This window comes from Vidua chalybeata, chromosome 5 (genome assembly GCF_026979565.1).
Source record: "Vidua chalybeata isolate OUT-0048 chromosome 5, bVidCha1 merged haplotype, whole genome shotgun sequence".
NCBI lineage: Eukaryota > Metazoa > Chordata > Aves > Passeriformes > Viduidae > Vidua > Vidua chalybeata.
Window position 1 is genome coordinate 33103696 of NC_071534.1, and position 16910 is coordinate 33120605.

General features: G+C 38.2%; 1 protein-coding gene across 1 annotated transcript in view; it reads left to right on the forward strand.

Annotated features, from left to right (window-relative positions):
- The first annotated feature begins 916 nt into the window (after window positions 1-916).
- PPFIA2 (PTPRF interacting protein alpha 2) overlaps window positions 917-16910 on the forward strand; it is a 317236-nt gene continuing 301242 nt past the window's right edge. The window contains exons 1-2 of the mRNA XM_053942047.1: window positions 917-1002; window positions 8893-9143. Coding sequence (XP_053798022.1) covers window positions 8895-9143 — 249 coding nt within the window. The 5' untranslated portion in view covers window positions 917-1002; window positions 8893-8894. The remainder of the gene's footprint in view (window positions 1003-8892; window positions 9144-16910) is intronic.

Here is a 16910-nt window from a genome sequence, read left to right on the forward strand (position 1 = left end):
CCGGGCACAGGGCGCCTGTCCGCGCCCGGCGTTCCCCAATGTCTGATAATAATTACACGCCCGGACTACTGAGATTATGGCAGGTTTTATCCCTGCTTTCTCACGGTCATATTACCGCAGATGAAACGTTTTATTACGCTCTACGGTTAGAAGAGATGTTGTGGCGTTTGCCTGAGCTCCTTAAATTACAGGATGTAGTAGCGTAGCGGTGCCGTGCCAGTCTCGATGCCGGTGTCCCCGGGCGATGCGGGGCTGGCAGCGGTGCCCGGGGCGCGGCCACGTGCCGTGGGTGACGGCCGCCCGGGGCTCCCCCGCTCCGGCTCCCGGCTCCCTCTCCGTACGGCTGACAGCGGGCTTTGCACGGTGCCAGCCAGGCAGCGATGTGCCAGCCAGGCAGCGACGAGCCGTGGGCAGAGGATTTCTCTCTGTAAAGCAGAAAACCGCGTTTGCTTTTTGATCATGCAGGCAGTCGTGCGTGCGTGTGGACTTCAGTCACGCACAGAGACATAATTAGCCTAAGATGTATCGAAGAACCGGGAAAGCCAGATATCGCTCAGTTAAGTTTAGCAAAAGATAATAAATAAAAGAAAGATGCTTTCGCCCTGCCCCCTCCCTCTGTGATCTTTTGCCTCCAGCTGCAAAGATGCTGTTGCTCGAAAAGGGCTGCTGGAGCTTTAAGAGCCGCTCCCCCCCTCCTGCTCCCGACAATGGTCTGAACCGAGCTCTGCTTCTCAAAGCAAAATTTGTAATATACCATTTTCCCATGGATGCTTCTCCTCTTCGCGGCTGACGAAGTGACCGAAGAAAATGTTGAGGTGCCAAGCGAGACTTGCCGGAGGACGGGTGCGGGGGCTTGGGGTTCCTCGGAGCAACGCCTGTGTCACCATTTCTAAGAAGATGGTCCAGGAGTGCTCGGCTGTGTGAGTCCCCGCTCGAAGCCGGTGGAGACTGCGGTTGTTATTGATCAAGTGAAATAACAGACGCCGAAATAAAAGATACTAGGTACTGAACCTTCTATTTCTGAGTTAGATATTGCTTCCGCAGCCCCGGTACCCTCAGGGGATGAGATGCAAATGCAAAATCTAGCTGTCTGCCTCTTGCTGTGGCACTTGTGTGGTATTTAAATGCATTTCTATAATGGGAGTTGGGGGATTTCAGAGTAAAAAAATATGAAATCAACTTTTTTTTTTTTTTTTTGTGGTTAAGGGAGGTAGGAGGTGAGAGGGATGACATAAAGAACAGATAGTTGGAATGAGTCCTTTTTCTAAGGTACTGTGTTGACCACCCCTCCTGCGTGGAAGGAGTGCACGATGCTTCTGTTAAAGGTGATATCATAGTTTAGTGGAGACTGGCAGGTAAGGAGTTAACTAGGAGGAGGAATATGCATGTAATGCAACTCAGACAATAGGAAGGATTTTCTTTATTGGAATTACACTGTGCTGCCTAAGAGTGATCCTGCTGAGGACATCTGAAGAAACATAACTGCAGTAAGATCTGGTTTTATCAGTCACTGTATTTAACGATTTGGAAAAAATAGCTTGTAAATGCAAAATACTCGGAACGATCCAATAAAATGAGTTTTTAAGCTGATGTCACTGAAGACAGGCTAGAATGTATGGTAGATAGATTTCTACTTCTTTTTCCTACAGGAAAATTGCAAGTAACTTGAAATGACTCCTCAACTGTGGCATGCAAATCAAACATCAGAGTAAACAGAAAACAAGCTTTTAAAGCCAGTTATGGATAGAAAGGTGAGGGACTAAAATTAGATTCACATCTAAGGTGGTGGCCTTCAAGGTGAGCAAAATGAATGCTTGTCTAAGAGTCCTTGTGAGGCAGAAGCCAAGTAGCTTTGTGTCTTCTTATTCCCAGAGCTTCCCAAGTGAAAGAACTCCATCTGGTAAATAATTTTCAGGCTAAATGAGATTGCAGAGGTGTTTGTTACAATATTCACTTAAATAAATAATTCCAAGACTCTTGGGCAATTGAGATAACAGAAGATGCCAAATAGGGTGGGGTCCAGTGAGAAGAAGGAAGATAACTTTTTCATTTTCCACCTCTATAGGATACATACCACAGAAATTTCAAGTAGTTTTAGAGAAAGTCAGTATTGAGGACACACTTTGATACCTGGTCCATACATGATCATAATCACAGAGAAGTTAATATAAGAGAGTTGCTATCAATTAATTTGTTAATGGAGTCCCTCCTGAAAACAATCTTTATATAACTCTTAACCAAGAATGGCAGTATCCAGTGCTCTGTGTTGGAATTTTTGTCCATTCCCCTTAGCTGAATGTTTAAACTGAGCTGCAGAATTCCTAATTGAGCTAATACAGAGTTCACTCTTGATGGAGACATCAAGAGTCTCTAACACTATAGATTTGCTATGACATTTTTGCATACAGCCTGAAAAATCTTAATGTATTGACAGGGAACCACATTCTTTCCCCTCTAGTAGGACACATTACTTTAAGCAGTTGCTGCTTTTTGCCACTTAAGTGTTGTGTGTTTTGAAGGGTGTGTTCATGACTTCCGGTAATGTAGTAGGCAGTGGTCACATAACATCCAGCATGCTCCCTGGTATCGCATAAGAGGCATTTATGATCCTTATGCCTTTGTTTGGAGGGAGTAAAATGACAGAAGACTGATGGCTTGTCTATGTTAGTGACTTTTTCAACTGTCTGTACTGATCCAAACCCATCGAAGTGCATGATAGAATTTCCATGAATTCAAGCATTTGCTGGATTAGATTCCATGCAAATAATTGGAGAAAACACTGAACTAGGAACCAGTCAGCCTGGAAAAGGCTTTGTAGTAGATGGTGCAGTACATGATGGACAAGAAAGGTAATGTGTTTTGAGAACTTCAGTGTACTGCTTCTCCAGCTGCCATTGTGTATGGCTGTGATGCCTGAGCACTCAGGTCCAGAACTACTGCTAAAATAAGAGTCTAGGTTTTGTTTCAAATTAGTTCTAAAGTTATTGCATTATCTAAAAGTCTATTTCTAGGGAGTGTTTATGTGCTACATGAATTTCAAGGGAAGCAGGAATTTGCCAGTATCCTGCTCCCCCTTCAGAACCTCTCTGGGGGTTTGGGATAGTTGCAGATGCTACGCAAGTTCACTGTTATGTTGCAGTCCTTGCAAGTTTTGGATGCTGTGGAGGCACCCTGACCAAGGGAATTGTAATGTCTGCTCTGTGGCTCAGGATGGATCTAAGGAACAATGACTATATATTAACAGTAAAATGCTGGTGACTTAATGCATCTTTCATTGAGGGATTGCTTTACTTACATTCAGGATACTGGGTAAAGTGATAAACTTTGTACTATAGAAGTACTAAGTATCAATGGAGATTTTATTTTTCTATTTAAAGAAAGACAAACACATTTGAAAAGTCTTACTTTTGTTGGCTTAGATCAGTCAAGCATAACTTTAGTTAAGTTGTACTACTACAGAGCAAGTCAGCCTTTTTCTGGCAAAGAACACAAGCTTTCCTTCTCTTCCTTTGAATGAAGAGGTATATAGTGCGCATTCAGCTATTAATGTCAGCTCTTTAAGTTGAAGAATATGCCACTTTCTCCTTTCTCTCCTTTCTCTTCTCTCCTTCCTCTTCTTTGCAATCCTGGCTGCATGGGAAGTGTTCCACAGAATGATGTACAGGAGAGCTTATTCAGTTATCATGGACTTCTGTGGTCTTGAAAATATGGGCCAGAGGTGTTTAATCTGCTACTTGTAGTTCTTAACACCCACTGGAAAGAAATTCTAGCTCCCTCAGTGTTTAATCTTCGCTACCTGTGTTCCACTCAACATGCCTTCAGGTTGGAGTAGATGATCTCCAGAGGTTCCTTGCAACCCTGAGTATCCAGTGATTCTGTCATGTCCTAATAGAGCAAGGTGGCTGTCCACTCACTAGTGGGTTGCTGTAATTACCTGGCCTGTAACTCACTTTCTCCTGATGACCAGTTGGTCAATTCAGGTCTTAATTACCTGTTCACCCTCTACTTCCATTCCTCCCCTACCTTCTTCTCTGCAGTTTCCTGGGGCAAAAGCCTGCAGTTCTCTGGTGACACAATGAGCTGCAGTAGCTTGCCAGATGCATGGTTAGGCACCACTGGTATAACCAAGTAGGATTTGAGGTATCAAATCTTGGTAAAGAAATCCTTAGTAAAATCCTTCAGTGGGAATTTACTCAGAATTTACTCAAAGGTGCCTCCTTATGGCTGGGTACAGATACCTGAGTTCACTCAATTCAATGTTCATTTACTCATTCATCATTCCTTTGAAAAGAAGCAAAGTCTGTGTTTTTGAATTCTTGGATTTGTTTGGTGGTTGATTTGTTTGAATCCTATCCCATGGAATTATTTTGTGTGGAAAGGACCTTTGGAAGTCATCTATGACAACCCCTTACCCAGTGCTGGGCCAAGTGCAAAATAAGATGAGTCTACTCACTGCAGGTCTGGAAAATAAAAAGATTCAGTGTTAAGTGCAATTTTCAGAAATTTAAGGCAGATATTTATGCACTCCAATTTTGTCACATTTAGATTTTTTCACATGACCTGAAATTTATAAGAGAAATTAGTTTGTAATTTATTGTTGTGACAATGCAATTCAAGGTTTGTTTTAAACTTCAGAGATGGGATTCTAATGCTTCATGTACATTGCTGATTGTCTTCGCTTATTCTCCCTGTTTTTTCACTGTCAGCTCTGAATTCTTTCTCACTAGTAGGACTGATCAAAGAAATGTAACTGTAATTACGTTGCAGGAGTTGATAGGAATGTATAGATTAGGGAAAGTGATACTATACTGGGATAGCAAATGTCTGAACATAGGAGCTGGCATGTGCAGATCAAGTGGAGAGGTTAAAATACATGCACAGGCTTGAAGATGTTTATGCATCTGATTTTAGTGTGCATTCAGAGTTGAATGAGAAACTAGCAGCCTATTATGCTGTATAAAACCAATTCAAAAGAGTGGAGGGCTGGGAGTCTTCATTCCAATCTTTGATCTTTTGGGGCCATTCCTGGGCGTATGATTATATTCCATCAATCATATGACAGGCTGATAAAAATAGTTAGAAAACATGGAATATCCAGATGTCGGTTTATGAATGTGCTTGGTCTATCTAGCAGCTATGGTTTAAAAAACCAAGTTCTCTGAACCTAGCCAGTTTTTGGAGCAGTAAGAATGGTGAACAAAAAGGAAGCTTAATGCCTGTCCTTTATTAATCTTGTTCAGTTCAATTCTGAGTAGAACTGATATCTTCATGTTTAGTAAGAACTGAGTACCTGAAACGAATACTTGCTATGTATGCATGGATCTGTTGAGCTGTACATATATCATTAAGTCCAGGATGCAGCTGTCCGGTGTATATGGAATTTGATTCATGTATATATAGGGAAAGATATCTGAGTTTTTCAAAAGTTATGTAAATTGACAGATTAGCTTCAAAAGTATGTGTGGCATGGTAGTTCTGAAGTGTAATAGAAGTGGGCCTGCCAATAGCCTTATTTTGAGCCTTTTAGAACTGCAGCATTGAATGTGGCTGTGTCTCCCCTAGAAATACAATTGAAAAAGGCATATATTTTTCACAGAAAGAATGTCTTATTCTGGTTAATTTATTAGAGAGATCACTTTCAGTGTTTAATGATTGAGATTCTTCCTGTATAAAATATTACTTCAGCTTAACACAGATTTATGGTCTGTGATAAGTGGGGAAGAGTATGTAGGTAGAGTGATTCCTTCTAATTTCATTGTATGAAATACTTCAGCTGATTATATTATGAAACTAGACTAAAAATTGTTGGGGTAATGGAGGTTTTTAATCACCAAATTTAGGTTTAAAATTCAAATTCCACAGAAGGAAAATCAGAAATGGCCCTCTTTCCCTACTAGAAATTTTTAAAATATAATTCAAGTTACTCAGGATATCACCACATTAGTGACCAGACCAAACTGATCATAGCAATACTATTTTTATTTTATGTTTTAGCATGAATCCCTCAGTTGTTTCTGTCTGCATGTGTTGTCTTGGTTGTCTATGTGCTTCTGGTGTATGCAAACTAAAGTCCTTTCAGGGATAACGAAGCTGGGAGCTGACTCTTACATTTAAATCTCCTGACCCTGTGTGTGAACCACATCATCCTGTGGTTAGCCAAAGGTTGACTAATACATGCACACACCATCATGAAATGTCAAGGACTCTTGTAACTCTGTGACATAATTCACTCCCTATTTGAAGATCCAAATGCATGTGTGTCCTTCTATTTGTTCTCAGCTTCCAGTTTTATACTACTAGACTGTGATTGGTCTGTTTGCTGACACTCCTCCTCTGTTTCTGTGAAGTTCTTCTTCTGATTTACCTGCCCTAGCTTTTGTTGCAGTCCGTCATGATAAGCCTTCTTTCCGTTTTTTCCTTTTTTTTCTTTCTTCATTTAAAAATTCTTCAACTATTCTCAGTATTTTGATTCCTTCCTGCTATCAAGCAGGAAATTCGTAAAAGGTGTAATAAGGCCCTGGGGAAGTAGCTCTATTCTTCAGCATGTGCTTGGGAACATTGTTAAATGGTGGCTGCCTCAGGACATTGAAAGCATCCCATGTTGGCACATGTAAGAGTGATAAATGCCAAGAAAGTTTTCAAAAAGGAAAACAAAAATGCTTTTCTAAAGGCAAGAAGACACAAATCATAGTAAATCAAACAGCATAGCATACTAGGTCTTTAATGAAAGGCTGTAACAAATTTTTCTTTGGAAGTCCCACAGCAAACCTGCAGTTGCTTGAGATTTTGTTCCTTGTTTTGTGGCTTGGTGATCCAGGAGCACTCTGAAGAAGCCAGGTTTCCTTCAGAGTTGTTTGGGATCCTCATGGACACCCACAAACAGTCTGTGTGAGGTCATGATCCAGGATTCCCATATCTCCTGCTCCTCACTGTTGCAAGAGTCGAAGTATCCCTTTCTGTCACACCTTACCTGCATTTCTATCTGGCTCAGGTTAACAGACTGCTTTACTGTATTTCTTTTCCCTTTCGGGGGTGGGGGGGGGGGGGGGGGGGAGGGAGAGGATGCATCTGGTTCCAATGGAATAATGGCATTGATCTCTGAACTTCCAGAAAGCGATGTACATCACCAGGCTGACTGCAAGAACTCCTGTACCTTTTAAAGTTTCTTCTGGGGCTGTGAGCTGTGGGAGAAAACTTCTAAATAGCAACTGCCTACACCAGGAACTGCCCACCCATTCCCTGCCTTCTCTGCTATCTTAGTCATAGCCCAAGTTTATTACTTGTGCTGTCAGAACAATGCAGTCCAGGGATTCAAAGTAAGAACAATGCATAGCCCTCTGCCTTCTCTGAACTCAACAGCTGAGAGGGACAAGATGTGATAATAGTGCCATGAGCATTCAACTCATGGATTCCCTTATTACCCCACAACCACTTACATGTATGGCTTCCCACATCCCCATAATGACTTCAAGAGATTTCCTATCTAGTGTGAATGCAGAGTGCAGAGGTAGCAACAGCTGTCCACAGAGCTTTCCCTACCTATTCTCACACACTCACCAGCATTCCCACAAAATTGTACCACTCTCACTCTGCCACAGCCTGTGTGCAGGGGTAGCAAATGCTGTGCCCTTCACACCAGAAACCTGATCTGCATGTGTAGCACATTGGAAGTAATTTCTTGAATGATGAATCTTCACTGATGAGAATCCCTGGGGACAAGAAGTGTGACCTGTGAGATGTTGATGATTGTGAAGCAGGAAGGGTTTGGTGACAATCCAGATTATTAACTTTGGTCTTAGAGAATGGGCATGCAGAGACCATGGTCTCTGGCCCCCTGGTGCATACCAAAAAGTTATGATTGAACTGAGCAAGTGACAGATGGCCGTGGAATTTTTTAATTATCCCTCTACTCACTGTGAACTTGACCATCCCAAACTGGTTAGCCACAGGTGGGAGCTGAGTTGAGACTGGCGATGGCCCCTTGCTGAGTGCAGTGTACTTACATGATGTTATGAGAGGTTCCTGGAGGCAAGACAGGCTCCCCTGGCTGGCATCCCGCATCCCAATGTACCTGTGGACAGTGGACAAAGCAGTCAACATCAGCAAGCTCTCCCAAGGATTCCTAAAGCTTCTCCCTGTATACAAAGTGAGGGTTTGAGATTTATGTAAGAAGCTTTGTAGCTGAAGCATGGGACTAGGTGATGTTATTTGCTCTGCTCAGGACAGATTTAAGAAACAAACAACAGCGATTCTGTTCCTGGTAATTCAATTTGCACAAGATATCACAGGGATGAAATTAGCAGAGTTTCTAGTTCTTGACCTCTTACTGAACAAGCTCACTGGAGAATAACTTCCCCTGAGGATGGGAATAACTAGATAGAAAAATAGATTAACCTGGCATTGTTAAGGCAGCATGATACTGGATCAATGGTTAGCCTGAGCTGTACTGTAGAATTGCCTAGAGGAAAACGAAATCTGGCAAATTAGTGGCAGCTATTGACATAAATACCAACAATCCAACAATGAAATTAAGTAAGAGAATGGAGAAAAGAAACAATAAGGGAGACTACAATTGCAGAGGAAGTATTTTCTGTTATTTTAAGAGAGCATTATTTCCAAAACTATTAATTTAAAATATTCTTTAACCCTCCATCTCTTCCAGACATCTTCTTTAGTTTTGGGAAGCACATTCAAAGTCTTTGCTCTGTGGAATTAGTCACTGTATTTAATCCCTCTCTGTTGATTGTCTGATTAACATTGCACACAAGTTTAAAAATGGGAACAATGCAATAATCTACTGTGTCCATGTGACAGAGTTTATTCCTCTTATGAAACATCCTCAAATGTTTTCACTACTGAAGAGCTGTTTCTTGGTTTGTGTTTATTTTAAAGAAATGATGTGTGAAGTGATGCCAACGATAAATGAGGACACCCCGATGAGTCAACGGGGGTCCCAAAGCAGTGGCTCGGACTCGGATTCTCATTTTGAGCAGCTGATGGTGAACATGCTGGATGAAAGGGACCATCTCCTTGATACCCTTCGGGAGACACAGGAAAGCTTGTCACTTGCACAGCAACGCCTACAGGATGTCATCTACGACAGAGATTCCCTCCAGCGACAGCTGAACTCAGCACTGCCTCAGGTATGTAGCTAACAAAGATTCTTTTTTTTTTTTTTTAGGTTCACTAATTTTTTACTTAATACCACCTACTTTAACCCTAATCAATATGTATTCCTTGAGGTCCAAATTTTGCTCCCATTGATGTCAGCTGCAGAACTCCTATTGAATTAATAGTACCTGTTTGACCTCTATGGGACCTCTTTTCATATTTAAGAGTAGGAGTAATGCTGTTGACTTGAAGGAGAGCAAGATGAAGGGCTGTAGCTACTGGTTCTTTTGGCTGTTGCTCTAGCATTTACAACAGGTGAGGGATCATTTAAAAAAAAGATCTAGTGGTAGAAATAAAGCAAAAAGAATGAGGATGTTTTCTAGAGACTTCTAATAAGTAACAAACAAAACTAACTAATGTAGGTTAAATAAGGTACTACACAGACTCACAAAGACAACTGATACCTTAATATTTTAATTAAATTAAGTTTAAATATTTATATAAATCTCATTATCTGAAGTTACCCTAGTCTTTTTTAGGAACTTCTGAACGACTTCAAAATACTAATGTGATATTATATGTCAATATAATTGTTTTTAATATACTAGAATTAAAAGCAAAAAAAGATCTTCAGTGTGCATATGTGGGCAGAGGTTGGAAAGATACCATGATTCAAAGTTCACATTTTCTCCTTCTTTTTTTTCTTTGTGTCTCTCAGCTGTCCCTTACTAGGGAATGTGACTGTGAGCGCCTAGGGAGGAATTAGGACAGTGTGTGGTTGGAATAAAGAGGTAATAAGGATGAATGAAATGAGTAAGAAAATTATTAAGGGTAAAAGAAAAAAATAGCACCCTCTGGAATAGGGAACAGCAGTTGTTCAAGGGCTAACCTGAGTAGGTTTTTGAAATATCTTAGGATAAGACTAAATGAGAGAGAGAGAGAGAGAGACTGTAATAATTTGAAGAACAGCATTAGCAACTTGAGCAGTAGCTCCAGACAATAAGAATGCCTGCAGCTGTTTTGGGACAAATAAAAAGGAGTAGCAATGATCTTGATATACTGTAAAATCAAGGTTGTTTCCTTTTTTCTTTATTTGTGGGCAGCTGAGCTTCTTTTTACAGGTCTCTACATAGAAGAGTGGAAAAGAGTAAGTGAAAGACAGCATAAATCCTTTATTCAAAGATTTACTGCTGAAAATCCAAAGAAGAGAGGACGCTTGGTGTCTGTGAAGTCCCATTCAGTGTGCTGCTCAGTGTGCAGAGGCACTCTCCACTGAGCCCATAGTGAGGTATTTTTGTTGAGCACTAGCAGGTGTCTAAGCCCTAATGTTTCTGTGTCTTGCATATGCAGAACTTCTGCTAAAATACTGGAGGCTAGCTAAGGAAAATAATATTCAGCATAAATGTCATACAGAGCCTAAAAGAAATAAAATCTAAGGGAATGGATCACAATAGTATTTTATTTTTTATTTCTTCTAGTAGGCAATAAAGAATAAAATTATATTGTGTTACATAGTTTTGAATGATAGCTATACACCTCCTAAAAGCAATTGATTTGTCAGGTGAATGCTTTGGTCTACCATGTACCATTAAGAATGTGTTTCAGATAGCATTCGTCTTTATATCTAAGAGAGGTAGGTTTCCCATAAGAGAAACTGTGTGACACACTGCTTACACCTTAAAGCAGAATCAGGTTTTATGTCCATGAAGTATGTTAATCTCGATCTTCATGTAAGTAATTAAATTCTGTAGAAATCTGTTCTTCTAAGTAAAGAACACTGGCTTAGTAATATAACATTCTAGTAATAGAATCTTTCAAGCATGTGATTTTCATATCACTGGTATACTATTTAATTTCAATCCTGGACTTGAGATATTCTACAAAGTACTTTTACAGTGGTTTATGGTTTTAAGAATGGCAAACTTGCCTTGCTAACTGCCTGTTACAGCCTTCTGACAAAATATTACCTAGGACTTATTACCTAGTGGACAGGAAAAATTCTCTCTTTACTCAGTTTAGGAGGAGAATATATAAATATAAGATATCTATATGATAATTATCATTTTGTTACAATGTGACATCTAGTGAGTCTTGCTTTATCAGAATTTATTCTTTTAGTTCTTGATCCCTCGAGTGGTTTTCAAAATTCAATTATTTCTTAGTATTTACATAGAAATGCATATTTCTTTATGTGTAGAAACTGTATATTGTCACAGTTATATTCCAAAGCATTTTTGTTAGGGCACTGTTTTTGCTTATTGTCTGTTTAAATGCTTAGAGTGAAAAATATGTTCTGGAAAAATCATTACACTTGCAATAAATATAACCTGAACAAAAAGAGCTTGCATGAAAACTCACCCGTTGAAAAATCTTGTCTGATGGGAAATAGGAAATCATAAATAACATTAAATAGGAAGCTTGAGTTATTAGTTAATGCTGTTACAGCTGTTAAGGCTGCAGCCAGTGACTGTAAATGTCTTTAAGTTTTTATACTGGTCTGCACTGCAACAGAACAATGTACAATTAACTATGTCTTTCAAATCTGACTTACAAAAATATAGTTGTCATGCTAAGTGCTATCATTGAAATAAATTTTATTTCCATTATATTGGCAGTTTTAACTTTATGAATATCTGTGTGTAACTGAACAGCTATGTTTAAGGGAGGAGGGGAAAAGTGAGCAGACAATTACAGATCAGCTAGTCTGAATAAAATAACAGGGAATACTTTAATCTTGTTTTGGAGGAAAATCTAATGATATGTCAAAAAGCTAACTTAAAAATATGACAAGGGCTTATCAAAGTTATATTTATACAGAGTAACTCAACATGACTCTTTGGTACCAGACTTTTCAAATTGGGGAACTACAGTATCCCTAAAATGATATCTTTTGAAGTCACTGCATTTAAATTACTAGTAGATGGGAGGTGTGTAAGGAAAAGCAATATAATAATTAATAAGGTAAGTAATAAAAGAGAGAGAGGAAAATTTTTCACTTAGAGTAGACTGACAGGATGGAAGGAGAGTAGTAGTAGTTAATGTATTTTGAGATGAGCTTTTATTGATTTGAGCATAAGAAGAAGCATGCTAGTGGAAATTTCTGATGACACAAAATTGAGTCAAATTTTTAACTAAGGGAGTATTGTAATACACAAGAACAAGAGTAACAGAGGTGGCATGGTAGTGCATGGTACAAGGGTGAGGGCCTTATATCTAGCAGGTAATAAAAAAATTAAGGACCTTTTAGGTAGCAGTAGTAAAGAGGGATAATATGTGGTTTACAATGGTAGCCAGTGGGAGGTGGATGTTAAAAATGGAAAGTACCATTATGAAATGTGTTATGTAAGAGACTTCTGTTGGAAGTAGGTAAATATTAATGCAGTTAGACTAAGGGGTGGTTTGGACCTTTTTTATCTGAGTTTTGGCTCAGTAGTGATTGAGAGTCAACTTCAAATTGGAAGAGATTATGAAAAACACTGCTAGAGGAAAGAGGAAGTAACATTTTCTGTCTGAAAAGACTAATTGAAGTTTTCTTATTTCTGGGGGAAACTGATTTGAGAGGGACTATGACTGACTTCATAGATTTTCTTGGAGAGACAGGAAGATGGAATGAACAGGTGAAGATGAAAGAAATGTTTTAAGCCAAAAATAATGTTGATGAAGGAATAAATGATTGTAGGGTACCATGAATAAAGATAGATCATTCATCAAAAGAAGGTCTTGAGTTATGAAGAAATGGCATCTTTCTTAGACAAAGACACAATGAAAACCCAAAACTGTTTTCAGGATGAAGCTGGTATAAAAGACATTATATGTCATAATACCTTTGCTTAACCTGTGAACTTGACCCAGAACACCCCTTCAGGTTCTTTATTTCAGACTTTATTGTGGAGATATTCAGAATATAGTTCACAAGTGATCTTGTTTATTCTTCCCAAAGCTGCCTGTTGACAGTGGAAGCCTCTAAGGAAACTGTGTCTGGGTCTGCACTGCATGATCCCCAACAACAGGAATTTATTGCATTTAGGTCATGACTCTTAAATCCAGGAAAAAAAAAGCTAAATACAATGAACTATACTGTAATGAGGAAGCATAAGATCTAAATACTTAATAGTGTGTTTTTATTTCATTGGAGTAAAATTAGGTCTTAATTAGCATAAGAAATTGTTCTACTAAAAAGGTTAGGAACTCTAACTCCATTTTTGAGTGCTAGAAAGAGGAAAATGTTCAGTTAAAACTTTCTCAAGCAAATTTAACCATAATCTTCTCTAAGCTAAATAGTCTAGAAAATATCACCTTGATTAGTTACATTGTAAACAAACTGGAAAAATACAGCATACATCATTGTAAGACTTCAAATGACACATAGAATCATGAGTTGTAAATGTATGCTGATAAACAATACTGAATGAGTCTTGGTTTTTGGTTGTTTTATTGCTTCTTTTAGCCTTTCAAGAATAAGTTTCAAGGTAGGAAAGGTATTATTTATATGAAGATGTTAATAACATCACTGTCATGTTTATTTAGTTCATTAATGTACTTGCTCAGTGATTTACTTAGAAATTATTATTCATAGAATAGTTGAGGTTGGAAGGGACCTCAGGAGGTCACCTTGTCTAGCTTATCTGCTGCAGTAGGGTTATTAAGAACAGGCTGCCCAGGACTGTGTCCAGATGGCTTTTAAATATCTCTGACGGTAGTCTCCACAGACTCTCTGGGCAACCTGTGCCCGTGCTCAGTCACCCTTACTGTAAAAAGTAAAAAATGTTTCCTGATGTTCAGGAGGAACCTTCTGTGTTTCCATTTATGTTCATCATCTCTTCAATATTACATTACCAGAAATTCCTGATTTCACTGATCATTTATGGTAGCAGATTTTATTTTTTAGTGGCTGTAAGTCTTTCCACGTATTGATAATCAGAATCTGCACCTATGATATATCTTTTTAGTACTATTGGCTGTCACCAGTCAACTCACTATTTTCCATTTGCCTTAACATAGTTTCCAGGAGGATCTGCTCCATGATCTTGCTGGTTACTGAGGTGAAACTGACTGGCCTTCAGGTCCCTACACCTTCCTTTTTACCCTTCTTAAAAATTAGGGTTACATTTCTCTTTTCCAATCAGTAGGAACTTCACAAGGCTGACACAACTTCTCAGATATGATGGATAATGGCTTAGACACTTCATCTGCTAGTTCCCTCTGGACATGTGGATGCATCTCATCAGGTGCTATGGACCTGTGCACCTACAGGTTCCTTAGGTGCACATAATCTCAAACCTGCTCTTCAGTGAGTGGTTCTGCATTCTCCCAGTCCATGCCTTTGCCTTCTGCACTTGGCATGGTGTGGCTGGAACACAATGTGTAGTTTGCATGGCTTTAAACAGCGTAACTTATATGAGTTGAATTCTTCTATGCATGGGTATAAAACCTCCTGTCTTTAAAACAGGCCTTTAAAAACTAAAGCTGTCTAGATATGTTATTCTTTGGTAGAGATCACTGAATAATTTATACTGAGAGAGACCATTGGAACCTCAATTTTCTTTCTTTTTTAAAACTTTTTTTTGTTTGTTTCCAGCAAGTTTGAGTATGTTGTGATTCGAGTGAATCTCTCTGGTGGAGATCTAAACACCTAGTTCTAGTTGAGTTTAAATTCCTTTGAATGCTGCAATTTTTTTTTTCTCTGCAATTGATATTATTGTCAGCCCTGTTTGCAAATTTTTCTGGATATAGATGGTGGAATTGTTTGGAGTGTGGAACTTCAATACTAAAATAAATCCTTTTATATCCTTTGCTACCCCATAGATTTCAACTAAATTGTAATTGTAAGCTACAGTAATTCAGTAATAAAATCAGTAATAGAAATATAGTGGTAATCATTAAGGTTTTATTTGATCTAATAAGATACCACTCATTTAGAAATTCTTACTGGAGGCATGATAGAAGGGAAAATCCAAAGAGGGAAATGTAATGACCTTGTTTTATCAAAGCAGTTTATGTAATTTGATCAATGTTAACCTTTAATAGAATTGTGATTAGAGAATTCTGTTGATAGACTTGCAATACAGTGAGCAATGAATTTTTTACTGCCAGAGACAAGAAAGGTACAGGGAGACAACAGTAAGTCAGTAGGGCCTTATTCTGAGGTTGTGTTTTCTGTTTAGATGTGTGTGCATATAGTACATGGGTACAAAATAATGGCATCGCACAGATACATGTTTAGATACAAAAAAAAAAAAAATAGCCTGACAGAAATAAATACACTGATTTAAACAGTAATAATTAAAATAGACTTTGTTTATTTAAGATTGGACATTTTCTGTTTAGGTGAAAATAATAGCTAAACCCACAGTATTGTTCTCAAAACAGCTCTTCCTATGAGGAAGAAGGAATGATGGCTTTTTTTCACTCTATTTCTTTCTGGCTGTGCTGAAGAACACTGAGTACCAATGACATCCTGTATATTTCAATGAATAATCAGTACTTTTTCTGAGGTTCTAAAAACATCCTCTTGTGTGAAGGACTTCTGTAAGTTCTCCATCTATTTTTTTTTTAATCTTGCAAGACTATGCATTTTTCTCAGATTTCCAGGGAATAATTTAAGAAGAATTCCAAGTAGTGAAATGGAGATCTGAGTGAAATGCATCTGAGGGGGAAGTTCCAAGTTTTCTGTCTCAAAAATCCAGTGATACACTCGGAACTCATGTGTAAAAACTAAAGCTTGACACAGTGTTTATTTCTATTTGTGAATTTCCTCTGTTTTATACTTCATTGGCTACTAAATATAAACATGTTAATTTTCAGGTGTTCTGAATTCATGCAGTTCCCACTAAAATCAATGCAAGTAGCAAGTGCTTTTTACTGCCAAAATCATTTTGCATTCCTAAATAACAGAAATATTTTCTTAAACAAATTGGAATTATGATTTTTTGCTAATTATCTTAGCTATTTGTCTCAAGATATTAACCTTGAGGGAAGCATATTGAGATGTATGAAATCAGATACTAACCAAAACTATTAGTTCTAATAGAGTAAATATGGAAATACATGTTTTTACAGGATTTAAATGTATAGAGGGGAGACAGAGCATCTGGAAACCAAAGAAATTATAAAGTTGCATTTTAAGTTATAAAGTTGGCATTATAAAGTTGCAATGGTTTAAGTGCAATGCAATGCTGAAATATTAGTTGTGTCCAACTTAACAAATGTTTTGGAAAAATTTAAGGTTTTCCTTCCTCAGTAACAGAACATGTAACATAACAGCACATGGCAGTTCTTTTTTCCACATAAAATTGAATGAAAGTTGTTTTCATCGTGTTAAATACCAATTTTATTCTGGTGGATGACTCCTAACTAATATTATTTTATAAAAGACAAATTGACAGTATCTGTGGTGTATGTAAAACAGTGCTTTAGCTGGGTCCTCTCTGGACTATCTTTTTTTTTTTAAATCACCATCATATTCCCAACAGAGCATGGTTAAAGGTAACATTATACATACAAGTAACACTTGAGTTCTTTTTAAATATGAGTTTATTTCCTTGCTGTTGTGAAGTTCTGTGTATTCAGTAGCTTATTGCAAATAATTATAAGCAGGATATTTTATCTTAAAAGTTTTGGACTTCTTAATAAATACTTGATGACTGAAGGAGACTGATGTGGCAATCCAGCAGAGAAGTAAAATGGGATATGGGGAAAAAAGACAGAAACTTAAATATTTAGAGGAGGAAGAACATGTGGTGAATGCCTGAAGCAATCAACAAGACTATGTACTCCCATTTCACTCTGTATCTGCTTCA